The following is a 19,999-nucleotide window of genomic DNA, read 5'->3' as shown; positions in this document are numbered from 1 at the left end:
GTAATAATTCCTTTCATATAATGTAAACCCAGTCTGTGTTCAATTTTGATAATTAAAACTGCCCAGCCGAGCGCTGTCGCTCACACCTATAATCCCAGAACTTTGGGAGGCTGAGGTGGGTGGATCATTTGAGGTCCAGAGTTCAAGACCAGCCTGGCCAACATGACGAAACCTCGTCTCTCTAAAAAAAATACAAAAATTAGTCAGGCATGGTGATACACACCTGTAATCCCAGCTATTTGGGAGGCTAAGGCAAGGGAATTGCTTGAACCCAGGAGGCGGAGGTTGCAGCAAGCCGAGATCGCACCAGGGAACTCCAGCCTGGGCAATGAAGTGAGACACCACCTCGGAAAAAAAAAAAGACTGCTCTTTTAAAGAGATGGCAGTTTGTGGCTGGGCACACCTATAATCTCAGCACTTTGGGAGGCCAAGGTGGGCAAATCACTTGAGGCCCAGAGGCCTAGAGGTAGGCCTAGAGGTAGAATGTGCGATTCACTTTTGAGGAAGGATGGGTTACCTTTGTATTACAAAATGCTTATTCAAGTAGTTATTTTGTAATCCCCAAATCAGGGTCTACTTTTTCTGTAAAGAAACATTGCAGGCCTTGTGGGCCAAGAGGGTAAAATCATAGATATTATATAACAAGAAAAAACAAATTTCCACCAAAAAATCTTATTGAGAAAATTCTAAACATAATAATATGTTTGTAATATAGGTCTACTATTGAGAAGAATAAAATTATTTTTCTTAGAATGAGAAAAAGAGTTAGCTAGCGTTCCCTATCTTCAAAATGACTGTAAATGTTCACCTGTAGAAACCATTCTTTGCCAGCTATACAAAAATAGGCAACGGGCTGCATTTGACCCATAAGCTCCAGTTTCCTGATGTCCAAATCAAAGAAGCAATGATTTTTTTTCTAGAACAGGGTGGGGGTGGGGTTCAAAAAAATGAAGAGTAAACAGCTCTTCGTATAAATATTAAATGAGGCTGGCGTGGTGGCTCACGCCTGTAATTCCAGCACTTTGGGAGGCTGAGGTGGGTGGATCACTTGAGTTCAGGAGTTCAAGAACAGCCTGGCCAACATGGTGAAACCCTGTCTCTAATAAAAATAGAAAAATTAGGCAGGTGCCTGTAATCCCAGCTCCTCGGGAGGCTAAGGCAAGAGAATTGCTTGAACCCAGGAGGTAGACGTTGCAGTGAGCCAGGATCGTGCCACCACACTCCAGCCTAGGCAACAGAGCAAGACTCTAAAAATATGTACATATTAAATGTGGCCGGGCGTGGTGGCTAATGCCTGTAATCCCAATGTTTTGGGAGGCCAAGGCAGGAGGATCGCTTGAGCCCAGGAGTTTGAGACCAGCCTGGGTAACATAGGGAGACCCTGTCTCTATAGATAATTTAAAATTTTGCTGGGTGTGGTGACACATGCCTACATTTCAAGCTACTTGGGGTGGGGGGTTGAAGTGGAAGGATCACTTTGAGCCCAAGAGGTCAAGGCTGCAGCGAGCTGTGATCGCTCCACTGCACTCCACCCTGGGCGACAGAGCAAGACCCTGTCTCTAAAATAAAGAAAAAAATTAAATGGCTATATTCACTGTTGGCAAAGCAACATCTCTAAAGATCATATTTCCCTTTTGGAAAACCGTGTTCTTCCTTGAGGGCCATAAAGAGTGTGGAATCTGGGCTAACAACATCTGAGGAGGTCAAAGCAGCAGGACATCAAGGCCAATGGAAAAGGAGCAGAGATGTCCAGTGGATGCCACTGCAGAGAGGTGAGGCCTGGGGAGCCAGGAAGCCGTCACCCAACATCCAGCCTTGAAGCGTGCATGGTGCAGGCATGCGGGAGTTTTCTGCCCTGTATTACAATCCCCTTCTATCATGCCCATGCCTTCAGTTAACTTTTGTTAAATGCCACGTCCCGATCTTAGCTGTGCTGGGAGTAATTAAAGGAGCATCCTGGGGCAGAGAGAAGGGGACATGAGAGTAGGGAAGCCAGATGCAACATGGCAAGCTCGAAATAGCACAGGGGTCTGAACGGAGGCTTGGTTAGTGAAAGGACAGATTAGTGAAACGAGTGTCGCATTGCCTTGGGATACTCAGAGGATTTGGGGAAGGAAACCTAAGAAAAAATACAGATAACCTAGTCCTATTGTAATTTAGACACTGAAGAGAAGAGCAAATAGACCTTCACACATGTGAAATATTAGGTCGGTGCCAAAGTAATCGCAGTTTTTGCCATTACGAGTAAAGGCAAAACCTGCAATTACTTTTGCACCAACCTAAATAACAGATAAAGAGCACTCATTATGGTACTGTTTGAAATAAAAACGGGTTGGAAATAACCCAGATATAATTAAGAGTGGACTCAATAAATAAACTCTAGAGCAACCATAGAATAGGATGCAGACTGTAAGACACAGATATAAAAACAATAGGGATGCTCTCCCCATGGTTAGGGGAACGTGGAAGCCGTACAGATGCACTGCAGGACTGGGAGCAAGATTTTCCACTTAGAACTTTTTGTTTAATCATATTCAGTCTTATCTATTTGGAACATTGAATTAAGCTGGATCATCTGGGCCTCACATCACAGGTAATTTCACTACATAAATTCAGCAGGCTTACATTACGTGAATTCAATCCGAAGTATCACCCCACAGACTACCTATAAATTGCAAGACAGTGACTACTTTCATAATGGAAAAGAAAAGAAAAAGAGAGACTATCTCTTAACCCAATGAGGAAGTCTAGCTTCACCAAAGACAAGAAAAACTAATGTGATGGGCTCCTGAGATGCCACAGAGGGAGGTACACAGCCTCAGGTATGGAGATTCTTGCCAAAGCATATAACCTGAATCTAACCATAAGAAAACAACTAGACAAGGCCAGGCACAGTGGCTCACGCCTGTAATCCCAGCACTTTGGCAGGCCAAGGCAGGTGGATCATAAGGTCAGGAGTTCGAGACTAGCCTGACCAATATGGTGAAACCCCGTCTCTACTAAAAATACAAAAATTAACCAGGGATGATGGCATACACCTATAATCCCAGCTACTCAGGAGGCTGAGGCAGGAGAATCACTTGAACCCAGGAGGCAGAGGTTGCAGTGAGCCAAGATCGTGCCACTGCACTCCAGCCTGGGTGACAAAGAAAGATTCCATCGAAAGAAAGAAAGAGAGAGAGAAAGAGAGAGAGAGAAGGAAGGAAGGAAGGAAGCAAGGAAGGAAGGAAGGAGAGAAAGAAAACAGCTAGACAATTCTAAATTGTGGGGTATTCTACAAGATAACTAGCCTGGAATCTTCAAAAATGTCAATGTCATGAAAGTAAAGAAACAAATGTCAGAAGGCCTGTTCTATATTAAAGGGGACCAAAGAGACATGACGCCCAATGTCCTGTGTGATCTTTGACTGGCTGTTGGATTTAAGGAAAGGAGAGGTTGGGCCAACAAAGGACATTTTTCAGAAAATATACATAAAGATGGGCCGGGCACAGTGGCTCATGCCTAGCATTTTGGGAGGCAGAGGCAGAGGCAGGCAGATCACCTGAGGTCGGGAGTTTGAGACCAGCCTGGCCAACATGGTGAAACCCCGTCTCTACTAAAATCACAAAAACTAGCCAGGCATGGTGGCACACCCCTGTAATCCCAGTACTCAGGAGGCTGAGGCAGGAGAATCACTTGAACCGGGGAGGTGGAGGTTGCAGTGAGCTAAGATTGTGCCACTGCACTCCAGCCTGGGCAACAAGAGCAAAATTCTGACTCAAAAAAAAAAAAAAAAATATATATATATATATATATACACACACACACACACACACATAAATATATATATATGTATGTATATATACACATAAATATAATGAAGCAAATATCACAAAATATTTATAATTGATTAATACCTGAAGAGTATATGAGTATTACAATTTCTTTCAAATTTGTATAGGTCTGAGATTTTTTAAAATAGAAAGTTGGAAGGAAATTAGTACTAACAATGAAAAAGATATTCAGTGAATTTCCTAGATAGTCTACCTGAACATTGAAACAGTCAGCAAAACTAACACAATCCGTTCCACAGGTGTCTAATTCACACAAAACACTACCATAACCATCAGGAGGAAGGTCCTGTGTTTTACAGCATCCAGAGAAGACAGTTTCTGTCGGTGGAAGACAGAATCTAAAAGGCAATTCTCCCCATCACTGCTGGTGCAGAACATTAGGTGAAGAATTTAGTTTTCCAGGCTGAGGCCTTAATCGTGTACCACTCAGGGCATGCTCCAATGTATTTGTCTTAACAGGACAATTTTCTGGTCTGTAAGCTTTCATTGACTTGCATGTGTTTTCTGGGAAAACAAATGCTTCCCTGGCTTTATGGTGTTTCAGGCAGAAGAAAAACAGCCAACCTGCCTGGTGTCAGAGGCAAAGAATGCCAGAGACGCCAGTATGGCTGTATGGGAAGTAACCGAATTCTACAGAGCTGGAAAGGTGATGTATTCTTTCTAATGCCCCTTCTTCTGACAACAACCCCTCTGACCTAGAAAAGGCAGATAAGATCACGCTACCCTGGGGCAAAGTATTCAAAAGTACTTTTTTATTTATATGACCCTGGGTTCATTGACAACTTGCTTCTGTCTTAGGAAGGCCAAAGTCAATTTTAGGACACACAAGTTTCTTCATTATTAATGGAACGCTGTTGGTGCCAAGTTTTTTTTTCTTTTTTTTTTTTTTTTTTTAGATGAAGTCCTGTTCTGTCACTCAGGCTGGAGCGCAGTGGTGCAATCTCGGCTCACTGCAACCTCCGCCTCCTGGATTCAAGCAAGTCTTCTGCCTCAGCCTCCGGAGTAGCTGGGACTGCAGGCACCCACCACACACCCAACTAATTTTTGTATTGTTAGTAGAAAAGAAGTTTCACCATGTTAGCCAGGCTGGTCTCAAACTCCTGGCCTCAAATGACCTGCCTGCCTCAGCCTCCCAAAGTACGCCTGGCCAGTGCCAAGCTTTTGTTTTTCTTACAATAGTGCCTTGAAGTGACATATTTTTGAGAAAGAGAGAAAGAGAGCTGGTTATCTTACCTACTGCAGCAGCAGTCTTTGACGTAGGAAGGTTGGTGCAGTCCCCAATCCCAAACACGTTTGGGTACCTCTTGTGTTGCAGAGTTTCTTTATCCACATCCACCCAGCCAGCAGCATCAGCCACAGGACTGGTCTTGAGGACATCTGGTGGGCTCATTGGTGGTGTGACATGAAGCATTTCATACTACACACAAGGAGAGAATCCACATTTGCATTTATTCAATATTTCTACAGCTCCACAAGCTCTCCCACAAACTTCCTTATTCCATACACTGTGCTATGGCTGCATAGAGCATTATACAATCAGCACTTGTACCAGTCCACGCCCTCTCTAAGATCTTATGTGTTCTCCTGGAGGGTGGTGATAAGCTAAATAACCATTCTCTCAGTTGACATGATCCCCCCATACAGAGACCACGAGATCCCTGTGGCCACACACATAGGGGTATATGAGATATTGTAGTAAAGCTCACTATTATTCTGAAAGAATCCATTGATGTTTCTATTAATACTAAAATAAGGGGGTGGTATATTTCAGACCCTCAGCTGTCAGCTTGTAAAGTTTAGCACCTCCATGTTATTCTGTAAGGTGATGCTCAGCGTCCCTGAAACTCCTAAAGGCCATGTTAGGAGCTGGTAAGAAAGCATCATTCCCAAATATGTGTCAACTTCAAAACACATAAAGGAAACTGTCAGAACACCAATTTAAGACGAACAGAGGTGGTAAAAATATTACCTAGCACTTTGGAAAAGAAGCAAGCGGTCTGATTCAGTACTGGATTTACTTTTCAGTACAGAAGGCAGGGGTGAATTTTTTTTCCAAAACACCGTATCAAGGTTACCCTTGGTGAGTAGTGCACTGACCCATCCTGATCACTTTTGAGGGTTCATTTCACTTTTTTTGTTTATGTAATATTCTTCCACATTTTGTAGTTGATTCTTTTATTCTTTTTATTTATTTTTAACAAACTCCATTCAGCAACTTCATCAATTTGCTAGTGGGTCCAGTTAAGGATGCATTGATTGAAATGTTCACGACATGTCATTGGGGTAAAAACTTAAGCACTTCAAGGCAATTCCAACCTTATGAGATAGTCAATAGCCCTTTGTTTCCATAAGAAGTCCCGTGCCCTCAGAGAGGCTCAGCAGTCACTGATGGCAATGGGAATTAGGAAGATGACTTGCACTTATTACAATTCTCACACAAAAATAAGCTTCATTAGCCTCAGGGAAGGAGTACTGCAAATGGCTGCCGCTCCTCTGCAGGATAATCTGGGGTGGGGATTGGCTCTTGGGGACATGGGTGCCTGAGGCCAGGTCTGTTAATGAATATTAAAACTGAATGCATGTTCGTGAGATAATGGGTGAAATGGTCAACAACTATCATCCACCAAATTATTAATGCCCTGTCTGCATTTCTGCAGTCAACTAGAACTACTTTTGAGACAATGTCTCGCTCTGTCACCAGATTGGAGGGCAGTGGCTTGATCTCAGCTCACTGTAGCCTCGAACTGCTGGGCTCAAGTGATCCTCCTGCCTCAGCCTCCCGAATAGCTGGGACTACAGGCACGCATCCAGCCGCCACCCCCAGCTAATTTTTTTTTCTTTTAGTAGAGACTCAGTCTTGCTGCATTGCCCAGGCTGGTCTCGAACTCCTGGGCTCCAGCAACCCACCTGCCTCAGTCTCCTAAAGTGCTGGGATTACAGGTGCAAGCTACCACACCTGACCTAGAACTACTTTTTTGAACTGAGGTCTAAACCTTACTGGAGTCATCTAGGTGGAGTTAATGTGTTTGAATTTCACAAGTACACATACATTCCACACATCTTTTCTAAAAGGAAAATTAAATATTTTCATACAATCATCATAAAGGTATGGAGTTCTATATGAGCTAACATCCTACAAAAGAAGAAATACGAGGGTCTACTTTACAGATTCATTAGAAATTAATGGCCAGGTGCAGTGGCTCACATCTGTAATCCCAACACTTTGGGAGGTCAAGGCGGGAAGATCACTTGAGCTCAGCAGTTCGAGACCAGTCTGGGTAACATAGTGAGACCACTGTCTCTACCAAAAATACAAAAAATTAGCTGGGCATAGTAACACATGCCTGTAGTCCCAGCTACTCAGGAGGCTGAGGTGAGAGGATGGCTTGCTTGAGGCTGGGAGGTGAGGACTGCAGTGAGTAGAGATCATACCACTGCACTCCAGCCTGGGTGACAGAGCAAGACCCTGCATCTAAAAAAATAAAAGGAAGAAAAAGAAATTAACACTGGGCTGGGTGTGGTGGCTCACATCTGTAATCCCAACACTTTGGGAGGCCAAGGCAGACAGATCACTTGAGCCCAGGAGTTTGAGACCAGCCAGGGCAACATGGTAAAATCCAGTCTCTACAAAAAATACAAAAATTATCCAGGTATAGTGGTGCATGCCTATAGATCCAGCTACTCAGGAGGCTGAGGTAGGAGTATTGCCTGAGCCTTGGAAATAGAGGCTGCAGTGAGCCATGAGCCATGATTGCACCACTGCACTCTAACCTGAGTGACAGAGTGAGATCCTGAAAAAAAAGAAGGAAGGAAGGAAGGAGAGAGAGAGAGAGAAAGAAAGAGAGAGAAAGAGAAAGAAAGACAGAAAGAAAGAAAGAACAAAAGATAGAAAAAGAAAGGAAGGAAAGAAGGAAAAGGAGGGAAGGAAGGAAAGAAGGAGAGAAGGAGGGAAAGAGGAAAAGAAAGAAAGAAGGAAGGAAAAAAGGAAAGATTGGCACTTAGTTGTAGCTTGCTCATTATCCATCATTCATTTCCATAAATGTATAGGATAAATAACTTGGTCCTCCTTTATTAACATACATAGTCCATTCCATGTGGTGGTTTTCAAACATTAATGTTTTATTAGCAGCATTTGGGAGACTTGTGGGAAATACAAGTTCCCAGGCTGCACCATGCCTAGATCCCAATCTAGTAGATCTGGGTAAAGCACAGGAATTTGTACTTAAACAACATCTGCTAGTGATTCTGACATGTAAAACCTGTGGATCACTTTCTCACAAGCTCTGGCTTGAAGAAACAGATTCATTTACAAAGAAAAATAGAATGCTATTACTTGGACAAGTCACTTCATCTCTTTGGTCTTTGATTTGCTTATCCATAAAGAAATGCAGTAGCCTAGATGACCTCCAAAGTCTTTCCTAGTTCCAGGACTCTGTAGTGTAAAACAAGGTAAGATTTTTTTTTTGAACTGAGGAGACTGGGATCAGTTCACAAGCTCTCTAATAAAGATTCAAGATTGTAAACTTTGGGTTACATTTAATTCTTTTTTATTTTTTTAGGACAGAGTCTTGCTCTGTCACCCAGGCTGGAGTGCAGTGGCGTGATCTCGACTCCCTGCAACCTCCACCTCCCAGGTTCAAGCAGTTCTCTGCCTCAGCCTCCTGAGTTGCTGGGTTTACAGACGCCCACCACCACACCTGGCTAATTTTTGTATTTTCAGTAGAGACAGGATTACAACATCTTGGCCAGGCTGGTCTTGAACTCCTGACCTCGTGATCCACCCACCTGGCTCACTCACATGGGCTCTCTCAAATGGGCTCTTTTGTAAAGTAAAAATGAGCTCTCACTCATAGCCCATTTGAGGAGCAGCAATTTAAAAGCGCTAGAGCTGGAAGGACCTTCCAAAGTCACTTACAACTGCATGACAGCCAGGAAAAAGGAAAACTACAAAAAGGACACACATAAAAACAAAGAGCAGTAATTCAGGACCCTTTTGTAAAGTGAGAACTAGCTCCAACCATTCCAGTAGATTCTGTGTGCGTAACTACACAGCAGCTATTCAAAATGATGACCCTGAGCTGGTTCAGATAGATACTCGATGAGGCTGGGACAACCTGTGACATCAGAACGTAAGGATGTGCTCAAACACATGATGGAGCATGCCACAGGGACAGAAAACCCAGCTGGAAAAGGTGCCTACTGACCAAATCCAGAACCATTTGAGCACCAAAATAAGGACAATAATGAATGATACATCATTGTAAAAAATAAAGGAGCTCGTGAGTTCATACCAATAGTTAATAAACTAAGAGAGAAGCAAAGCAAAGACTCTTGCTGACAGAATGCTAAGAGCTTACTGGTAAGTGTACAGAAATGCTAGTTAGAAAATCATCATTTTGCAACCACCATAGTAAAGATCACATTAGGCACGAATCGTCAATATATGCTAACTCTCGGGTGGAGACCTGAATAAACAGACTATTTGCATGGTTTTAAAGTGTCTTCCCACAAACTTATTAGTAGTAAGGGAGAAAACCAATTGTAATTATTCAGTTGGAAAACTGGACCATATCTTGACTGATGGTCAAAATTAACATCATCAATGAAGGCAGATGAGCATTGTTTGCTTGCAAACGTGACACCTTAGAAGGGTGCAATGCTTAAGCAATGTTCCAGTCTGAAAAAACAGAGCCTGAGGCTGGGTGCAATGGCTCTCTCCTATAATCCCAGCACTTCAGGAAGCCAAGCAAGTGGATGGCTTGAGGTCAGGAGTTCAAGACCATCCTAGCCAACATGGTGAAACGCCGTGGCTACTAAAAATAATAAAAAAAAATTTTTAAATTAGCCAGGCATGGTGGCACGCACCTGTAGTACCAGCTACTCATGAGGCTGAGGCAGGAGAATCACTTCAACCTGAGAAGCAGAGGTTGGAGTGAGCTGAGATTGCACCACTGCACTCCAGCCTACAAAATATAGCGAGACTTTGTCAAAAATAAATAAATAGCAGAGCCTGAAACTAATCGCAAGAAAACACAGACAAACCCAAAATGAGGAACATTCTACTGAAAGAAAAGTGGCGGGGAAAAGGCTGTATTATTTCAAAATATCAACGTCATAGAAGACAAAGAAAAGCTATAGAAATGTCCCAGGTTAAAGGAGGGTAAATAGACATCACAATTAAATGCAATCCCTGACTGCAGACTGAGCCCTGCACTGGAGAGGAAAAAGTGCTGTAATGCAGTCGGGTCAATCGACTAAACTGGAATACAAATAGTGGGTTAAAATATTTCTTTCTTTCTTTTTCTTTATATATATATATATATATATATATACACACTTACATATATATATACTTATATATATATCAACATAACATATCTATGTACAACATGGCTGGGACAGTTAACAAAATTATACAATGATGTTCAGCATTTTCCCCTTCCCACATGGACTTTAGATTAAGGATGACAGCATGAGGAAATGGAGCAAGAAATACAAAAATTATATACAATTGCAAGTGACAGCCAAAGAGTTTGGGAACCAGGGAGTCCAGGGATCCTGCTCTCTCCATTCCTTTATCACCAACTTTTTCCTATCCAATCTGAATGACAGCCTGAATACTGAATGGCCAGTCACGAGAAAAGTATATACACACCTCCCCTCCCCCACACGCACATCAGCAAATCTATCAGTCATTCTCATTGGGCCAAATGTGTAGCATATCAGAATCTGTGATGTGAGAAGGCAAGAGGATTACCGAATCTTGCTCTCTTGAACATTAGTTCTCACCCTGTCCTCTCTTTCTTTCTTTCCCTCCCTCCCTCTCTCCCTCCCTCTTTCCTTCATTCCTTCCTTTCCTTCCTTCCCTCCTTTTTCTTCTTTCCTTCCTTCCTTAAAATATTGCATCTGTGCTAATTACTGAGTTGATGACTGTACTGTGGTTATGCAAGAGAACACTCCTAGTTAATTAACACTTAAGTATTTGGGGCTAAAGAGACCTGATGCATGATACATGCAAATTTTCTTTGGGAAAATGAGAGAGAAAGAGATCAAATAACAAAGCTAAAGCAAATGGGATGAAATTCTGTAAGTGATCTAGATAAAAGCTACATACAATTTTCTTTGTACTATTTTTATTTTTGCAACTTCTCTAAGTTTGAGATTATTTCTTTTTTTTTTTTTTAAGATGGAATCTCGCTCTGTCACCCAAGCTTGAGTGCAGTGGTGAAATCTCAGCTCACTGCAGCCTCCACCTCCCAGGTTCCAGCAATTCTCCTGCCTCAGCCTCCCAGATAGTTGAGATTACAGGCACATACCACCACACCCAGCTGATTTTTGCATTTTTAGTAGAGATGAGACTTCATCACGTTGGCCAGGCTGGTCTCGAACTCCCGACCTCAAGAGATCTGCCCACCTGGGCCTTCCAAAATGCTGGGATTACAAGCGTGAACCACCATGCCCAGCTAATCCCTGTTGTTCCTGAACTACCCACAGGGTTACTTTCTGCTCACATGCCACCAGTTGAGACAATCCCCAGATCTTGTAAGCAAGGAAGCCCTCCCTTACCTCTACACAATAACCAAAGCCGTGGAATATTTTTTGGCTACTTCAAGTGATTCGATGCCAGGAAAAACTGAGTCAAAGGAATGAGACAAAAATTCACCTGGCACCAGTTGACAACGCCTTCTCACCTCCCACTGACGAAGCCTCTTACATCTTTCTCTTCCCCGCCCATTTTGACCTACCTTCGCGCCCTATCACTTCCCTACGATGTTCATTTCACCCAGCCTTCCCCAGCACACAATGATGGCAGACAGGGTGGTGTGAGCCTCGTGTATCTATGGCGCATTTCAGCATTTCAACAGACAATGCTTCAGGCTGGCAGCTTAACCTCACCACTCACTGAAATCACTTGGGTTTCTCCAGGTTTGTCCAGGTTTTCAAATACAGCCTCCTGTTTATCGGCTCGGACTTCAATGAGGTTTTGCTTGTAGTTAACAGTGAGGTTCCGCTCCCGGATGATCTCCTGCAGGGCATCTGCATACTTCTTAACCCCGAAAATGGCTCCAAGAGAAGTGTTGAAAATGATATTGGCCTTGGATCGCTTCCCTGTCTGAGAAAAATAAGAAAACTACCAACACCAAAGCATGACTCCAGCTGCCTTCTTTTTTAAATCTAGCCAAGAATTAAAACCCTCAGCAGAGACCTTGCTAGCTTTTGCCATCACTATACCCTGGCAGGGCGATGGGTAGACCAATTCACTGCCTCCTCCTTTGGTTCTGTCCATGACCTACAACTAAGTACCCACGTAAGTTGGGGGCTGACGTGGGCACTGTTCAGCTGAAGGCCAGAGGTGAAGGTTAAGTCCAGGTCAAGACAGAATAGAGCAGAATGGAATATTTATTCATATAGGCATGTATTCATTCACTTAATAAATATTTAACGAAGTTCTAGAGTTAGCCAGATACTGTCCTGGGTGCTAAGGGAACAGCAGTGAGCAAAACTGAGTTCCGGCCAGGCGCAGTACCTCACGCCTGTAATCCCTGCACTTTGAGAGGCCAAGGCAGGCAGATCACCTGAGGTCAGGAGTTCAAGACCAGCCTGGCCAACATGGTTCGAGACCAGCCTGTCTCTACTAAAAATACAAAAATTAGCTGGGTGTGGTAGCAGGCACCTGTAATCCCAGCTACTTGGGAGCCTGAGGCAGGAGAATCACTTGAACTCAGGAGGCAGAGTTTGCAGTGAGCCGAGATTGCACCATTGCACTCCAGCCTGGGCAACGAAGTGAGACTGTCTCAAAAATAAACTAAAAAACAGCAACAAAACAAACAAACCACAAAAAGAAAAACCCTGAGTTTCTACCTTCTTGGTATTGTTCATAGAAACCAATATTCTCCCAAATGCCTAAGATCTTACTGCACTCGAAAGAGAACCTTCCTCTCAGGCCATCCAAGACTTGAGAGAAAAGAGTTACACAAAGGAAGTTTCCAGGACAGAAGGAAGAGCTGGTTTCTCCTGCTTTTCTTTGCTTGGCTCCTTTCAGGACTTGCTCACTCGATCTCACCATCTGAAGAAGTTAGGTGGGTAAGTGCCACAAAAGGTTGTGCCAACCCTTTAGGACCCAGTATGAACTTTCTTGGAGTCAGAAATGATTACTGGAACTGTCTTTAATTCCACACCTCACAGGGTTGTTGCAGTTTACAGAACTCGGGGGAAGGTCTTGCCCAGTCCCAGCCTCCATGCACACATCCAACCACTCCCCAGCCTGTTCTTCCCCACCCATCTTCCCATATGTTCCTGTACAGGACTACGGGCTGCCTGGAATCCTGCCACTGTCTCAAGCCAAACCACACTTTGGTAAACTAAATGTCACACCCCAGGCAAGAGCAGGGAGGGCAAGAACAGCTTCCCCCACAAGCTCAAACCAGGTGTACTTGAGATACAGACACCTGCTCTTACACAGAGGGCATTTGGAGAATGCTGAGAAAGTCTCCTCCTGCCCAAATATCTCTTTCCATGAAGGGTTAAAGCTCTATGAGAGGCCGGACGTGGTAGCTAATGCCTGTAATCCCAATACTTTGGGAGGCTGAGGTGGGAGGATCACAAGGTCAGGAGTTCAAGACCAGACTGGCCAACATGGTGAAACCCCATCTCTACTAAAAAAAAAAAAAATACAAAAAGTAGGTGGGCATGTGGCTCGTGCCTGTAATCCCAGCTACTTGGGAGGCTGAGGTAGGAGAATTACTTGAACAGGGACTCAGGAGGAGGAGGTTGCAGTGAGCCAAGATCGTGCCACCGTACTCCAGCCTGGGCTACAGAGTGAGACTCCATATCAAAAAAAAAAAAAAAAAAAAAAAAGCTCTATGTGAACATTTTTTGCTTTTAAAATTGGCATTTTGCCTATTATATTTTTTTAAATGTACACCCAAGGGACAGAAAATATTCATGACCTTAAACTTGAGTGGAAGTAGTTGATAGCACTATGGATAAAAATGAGCAACCTGTAACTAATTGTCTAATTATATGGAAATATCTAAACAATCTCTAATATATCTCTCCAGTAGACTTTTATACACACATTTTAAAAGTATGTAACAAATACTATTTAATATTATGTAATACATCTAAATGTTCCATGTACATTATGACTGTAACCATATTTAAGAATACAGAAAATAAGTTGGAAAGCCGTGTCAAATTGATAACTGCAGCTTTATTAAGGCAATTGGATTATGAGTGATTTCCTCCTCTTTTCTATTTTGTAAATTTCCAATTATGTAATTCTGTACATATGTAATGAAAATTTAGAAATAATAAAGGGATTATGAGAGAGAGAAAATGGAATTCTCGCAATCAGTGAATTAGCACTGTCTGCCCTGCTCATCTGTGTCCCCGGAAAGGAAGCATACCTTCCTGAAGTAGGCTTCTGATAAATACATGATCTTCTGAGGGGCTCCAGCACACTTCACTGGAGTATTTGGGAAGGTAAAGATGGCATTGCCCTCTTTGAAATCCTGCAGAGCTTTCCATGTCTTCTCTACAGTCTTAACTGAATAATTCGACCCTATTTTGGGATGAGCAAAACCTTCAGGTAGGCCTTTAATCTGCAACAAAGCACACAAAAATTCTTTTAAACAAAAGCATAAATGTCTTTAGAGTCCTTGTTCTTTGCCATTTCTACAACCTTTCAAATATTTCAGTACCATCATTACCCTCCAATACCCAAGCACCTGGCTCAGGCAGGTGGGTGAGGGTTCTAAGACCAGAGGTGTGGCACCTGTGGTCACCGGTCAAACTGCAGAATGGGCTCAGCTCAGAAGAACCCGCCAACTCCCTGGCCTTGAGAATACGATTTGAATATAACTTTTCCCACCATCAGAGTGAGGACAAGACACCAGCCAGCCTTCCTCTTAGGAGAACCAGCTGCCTTACTGAAAAGAACAATTGGCAGGACCAAGAGCTATTTATATCGTCGAGAATAGCAAACTTAATTCACCCTTCATCAGGCTGTACCAGACCAAACTCTAGGTAAAGGCAGGAAAGTCAGGTACCTAAAAACATGGACTTTAGAATCCCACATACCAGTTTGAGTCCTGGCTCTTCCACTTACTAGCATTGTGACCCTGCATAAATTACCTCATACTTCTAAGTCAGTACGTCTCCAAGTGTGGTCCTCAGACCAGCAGCATAAGCACTACCTGGGAACTTGCTAGAAAGGCAGATTATCAGGCCCCACTCTAGACCTACTGAATCAGAAACTCTGGGGGTAGGCCCAGCAATCTGTTTAACAGGCCCTCCAGGTGATTCAGATGCACACTCAGGTTTGAGAATCTTGTGTTCACCATCTGTGAAATGGGGATAAGGTATGTGCTTCACAGGGTTGTGGGCAGAAGTTAATGAGGCCATGCATGTAAAGGACACATCTTGTACATGGCAAGTATCCCATAAATGTTAGCTCATTACTGCCAATAAGATCAACTGGAGGGGCCAGGTGCGGTAGCTCACGCCTATAACCCCAGCACTTTGGGAGGCTGAGGCGGGCGGATCACAATGTCAAGAGATCAAAACCATACTCGCCAACACGGTGAAACCCCGTCTCTATTAAAAATACAAAAATTAACTGGGCGCGGTGGCACGCTCCTTCTGCCTCAGCTTCCCGAGTAGTTGAGGCAGAAGAATTGCTTGAACCTGGGAGGTGGAGGTTGTATGGAGCCGAGATCACACCACTGCACTCCAGCCTGGGTGACAGAGTAAGACTCCATCTCAAAAAAAATAAATAAATAACTGGATATCTATTATAAATGTTAGAAGGCTCATGGAGCACAATGAAGATGACACAGACTGAGTTAAAGAGACTTAAGCCCTAGTTCTTAGCAAGAACAGGTTCAACTTCAATAATCAAGAAACAGTCATCAAGATGGGCTGGTACTTCAGAGCCTCCCCAGGCCATTCCCTGGGCCACCTCCAAAGTCACTCCAGATACCTATCTCTGAAGTCTCAAGAAACAGGAGTCCTCTCATCTCCTCAGTGGCCTGGGTTCATTACTTATCCACACTCACTGTTTAAAGCAACTATTCCTTTGTTACTGTTCATCCGATACAGTTAGATAGTAGTAATATTGGCAGTCTCAATAATAATAACTATCATTGTTAATATAAAATAACCTTGCATTTTAATGTTTTCAAAGTTTCACATCGATGCTAACATTGGATATTCACCATGTACCTCTGAGGGAAGCAAGGGAATATTATTAGCCCATAGAATAGATGGAGCCCTGCCCAGAATCTTAAAGAACCAGATGCCAAGGCCTCCGCCCACCTGCCTGGGGGTCTTCTCACAGGACCGCCATACCTTCTAGTTCCCAAAGCAAATCTCACTGTCCCAGAGATAAACAAGCAGTTGATGTCTTATCACCTTCATTATTTTTCTCTAGTTTTAAGAAGCTGTCATTTATTGAAAAGGTGTCATAAAGTGGTAAGTAAGCTTTTTTTCAGGAAAACCTGTGTAAAGGGTGGTTTTGACCCCTCATTCAGTCAAAGCTGAATGTTGAAGCAGAGAGAGGTAGGGAAGAGAGGAGAGAGGGAAAGGCGGAGTCAGGGAAAGAGATGAGCTGTGACTCTCCCTTTGGCTTCCAGCAATAGCCTGAGAGCTAGGGAGCTGCGGACTATCCTATCACACAGAGTAGACTGGCAGGCAGGATGGCCTGCTGCAGAGACCCTGTGAAGCTGGCCTGAGAAAGAGGCTGAGAGAGATGGACAAAAAGAGGTGGCCTGAGTCCAAGAGAACCCAAAGTGGAGATCCAGCCCTGCCAGAGGCCCACCTACATTCCTGCCCTAGTGTCTCAGAAACATCTCGGTATTTTCAACAGATGATCTCCACTTTTTATTTACACCAACCTGAGTAGTTTCCTTGAATTTCAATCAAAGAGTCCCAAGTAGCACAGTGACCATGGTTAAGTTATTACATCCCCTTAGCCTCAGCTTCCTCATCTATTAAGTGGAGATAAAAATGCCTTTCTCACAAGTAGTTGTAAAGAATCAATTTTTGACTCCTGGCTGGGCGCAGTAGCTCATGCCTATAATCCCAGCACTTTGGGAGGTTGAGGCAGGTGGATCATTTGAGGCCAGGAGTTTGAGACCAGACTGGCCAATACAGTGAAACCTCATCTCTACTAAAAAAAAAAAAATACAAAAATTAGCCAGGTGTGGTGCCAGGCACCTGTAATCCCAGGTGCTCTGGAGGCTGAGGCAGGCGAATTGCTTGAACCTGGGAAATGGAAGTTACAATCAGCCAAGATCACGCCACTGCACTCAAGCCTGGGTGACAGAGCAAGACTCCATCTCAAAATAAAAAAGAATCAATATGTGATTCCTAGCGTGGTTCCTGGTATATAATAGAAATTCCTTAATAATAGCTACTTTTAAATATCACTGTGACTTGGTTTGCTACAAGAGGCTGCTATGAACTCAGCACTGGCCTCTGCAGTCCTCCTTACATGACACTGGGGCTGTGGGAAGACAGGACCATAGAGACGCATTGCCTTTGCTAGGTCAACACTGTGGGGGCTTTTTTGGAAGGTATGGACCTCTCGAAAGTAGTTGTAATAGGCACCTTTCTCCATATCATCTACTTCGTCGCTTGCCTGTCATTCTAACAGACTCATGGCCCGCAGCACCATGACTCAAAATCATCTTACAACATTCACAACAACTTGTTCCTTCTCTGAGCTTTCCCACAACACATCCCAAGACATTTTCACTACCCTCCCCCAGACATGTCACAACTCAGGTTTATTTACATAGAAACACACTTCAAAGATGCTTACTGGGCCAACTCTGACCTTACTGAAGCTCTTGACCCGGTTAGCACAGATGTTTCCTGTATTCCAACTATTTACCTGTAATCCCCAACAAGCTTCTGGAAATGATAACATTTACCGATTTACTCCACTATGTTTTAGAAAAATGAACTTGAATCTCACAACTGTCAGATCACATCTGGCTCCCTAGCTCACTGAAAAGGGAGAGCTGAGGAACTTCTGGGTGGCATTTCTACTGCATTGATTACTTCATACTAAAAACCCAGCATCTACACAACAAAACGCAGATGTCCCTCCAGCAACTGATGAATAACTGCTGGGGTTCCACCCCTTAAAGTCTGCTTTAAAATTTACAATCTAAATCCTACTCCAAAGGAAAATTTAATCTTCAATACAACCAACTCAGTCCCACATAGAAAGGCAGCTTTCTTACAAATGTGGAAAGAAAACTGTTGTTTTCCAAGAATTATCATTAAGCATGAGCATGCTGAACTCTGATTAAAGCTTAAAGCTAGAATATGTTATTATTATTATTGACAGACTCTTAGAGAAGACTTCCTTAAAACTATAAAAGGACTGCCAAGAAATCAAACCATAAGATATTTTCTTAGAACCCCTTTCTTGTCAAATGAATATAACAAACCAACTAAATGCAGCATTTTCTCAGCGTAGATAAGCCAGCATAACACAGAAAGTTTCACACAGTACCTTCTCATAGTCCAGCTGGATTCCAAGAGCAATAATAAGATATCGGTAGGAGACCTGCAACACAAATAGACATTATTTTAGACCAGGACCCAAGAAACAGCAGCTCAAGGACTGACTCAGGCCCCAGATGTGGTTCCATGTGGTCTGAGGGAGGCAGGGAAATATTATTAGCCCATAGAACAGATGAGAAAGCTGAAGTAGAGCAAGGTTGGGAGTCCCGCTCAGGTTCCCATTTTTTAATCTGAATGTCTTGGGGCCAGGGTAGGTGGGCAGACGGGAAGGGAGGGATCCACTCACCATCACGCCTTCTTTTGTCTATGCCTCACATCTCACTGCTTCACAAATATTTTATAACCTGCCTAGCCGCAGAAAGCTTGAGACAGCTATATGTTTACACAGTGAGAGGCCACAATTATTTGTTCAGTACTTGTATTAACACTTTTTCATATTGTGAGGTAAGAGAATGGCTTCCCAATCTTAAAAGACAATCAACTGTCTAAAATCTACGGGGTAGGCCAGGCACAGTGGCTCACACCTGTAATCCCAGCATCATGGGAGGCCAAGGCAGGTGGATCACTTGAGCTCGGGAGTTGGAGTCCAGCCTGGGCAACATGGCAAAACTCTGTCTCTACAAAAACTACAAAAATCACCCAGGTGTGGTGGTATGCACCTGTAGTCCTCAGAGGGCTGAGGTGGGAGAATTGCTTGAGCCTGGGAGGTGGAGGTTGCAGAGATCACACCACTGCACTCCAGCCTCAATGACAGAGTGAGACCCTGTCTCAAAATATATATATATTTGAATACATATATATGTGAATCCCAAGCAAGTCTGACTTGTCATGTGGATTGGACCAGTATCATAATTGGGAAACTGCTCTTTTGAAGGTCATTGAAAGGCTATGACATAATGCACCTGATCTTATTTAATGACTTGTATGGGATGAAAAAAAGTCTCTACTTCAAATATGGGTATTGTACCCATAAATAGCATGATGGAAATGTGGGTTTAGGACAAAGGGGAAGACAAATTTAGGCCAAAAAGTGTAAGTAAAGTGGTCATAAAGTACAAGAACTTGCCTAGAAAACTGGAGTTGGAGAATAACTGCCATGAGGCTCAGGAGCCCAGGAAGAAGAAACAGGTGGTGATTACCATGATCCTGTACTAAACGACCAAGCAGAGCAAGCAACCTGAGCAAATCACAGTTGGAGAGAGAGGACTCCAAGACCTAAGAGCGCTTGGCTCTGGCTGAGGAGCCAAGGGAAGCAAGGTGCAGAAGAGGTCCTGCCCTGGCATCCGGGAGCTTCAGCCCCAAAGACACCTCAGCAGCAGGCTTTTCTGTTATGACACCATCACCCTCACCACTGGCCCCTCCCAGAAGCTCCCCTGCACGGTGTGCACAAGGCTTCCTAGCACTTGTTCTCCCCACCACTCCGACCACTACTAGAGGGTAAAAGTTCTGTCTTATTCCTTATATTCCTAGAGTCTGGCATGGTCACTAAATCTAAGTGAGGAACTCTGTAATGTGTGCTGGGTAAATGGATAGATGAATGATTGCAGTTGCTTGTGAAAAATACAATTTCTCTAAGTGGATAGATAATACAAGCATTTTCATCTGTCTAAGACTGAAGCAGAGCAGGG

General features: G+C 43.4%; 1 protein-coding gene across 2 annotated transcripts in view; it reads right to left on the bottom strand.

Moving 5' to 3' along the window:
* The window catches only part of SQOR (sulfide quinone oxidoreductase), a 51,422-nt gene that overhangs the window by 3,438 nt on the left and 27,985 nt on the right, over window positions 1-19,999 (bottom strand). Inside the window, exons 4-7 of one of the 2 annotated variants that reach the window (XM_064366012.1) lie at window positions 18,361-18,414; window positions 14,243-14,437; window positions 11,737-11,946; window positions 5,067-5,250 (exon numbers count right to left, since the gene is read on the bottom strand). In XM_064366012.1, coding sequence (XP_064222082.1) covers window positions 5,067-5,250; window positions 11,737-11,946; window positions 14,243-14,437; window positions 18,361-18,414 — 643 coding nt within the window. The remainder of the gene's footprint in view (window positions 1-5,066; window positions 5,251-11,736; window positions 11,947-14,242; window positions 14,438-18,360; window positions 18,415-19,999) is intronic. The other variant, XM_064366013.1, reaches the window with a different exon arrangement.

Source organism: Aotus nancymaae, unplaced genomic scaffold (genome assembly GCF_030222135.1).
Source record: "Aotus nancymaae isolate 86718 unplaced genomic scaffold, 86718_ANA_hifiasm-v0.15.2.pri h1tg000062l, whole genome shotgun sequence".
NCBI classification, from domain to species: domain Eukaryota; kingdom Metazoa; phylum Chordata; class Mammalia; order Primates; family Aotidae; genus Aotus; species Aotus nancymaae.
This window is presented reverse-complemented; position numbering and strand designations above follow the sequence as displayed.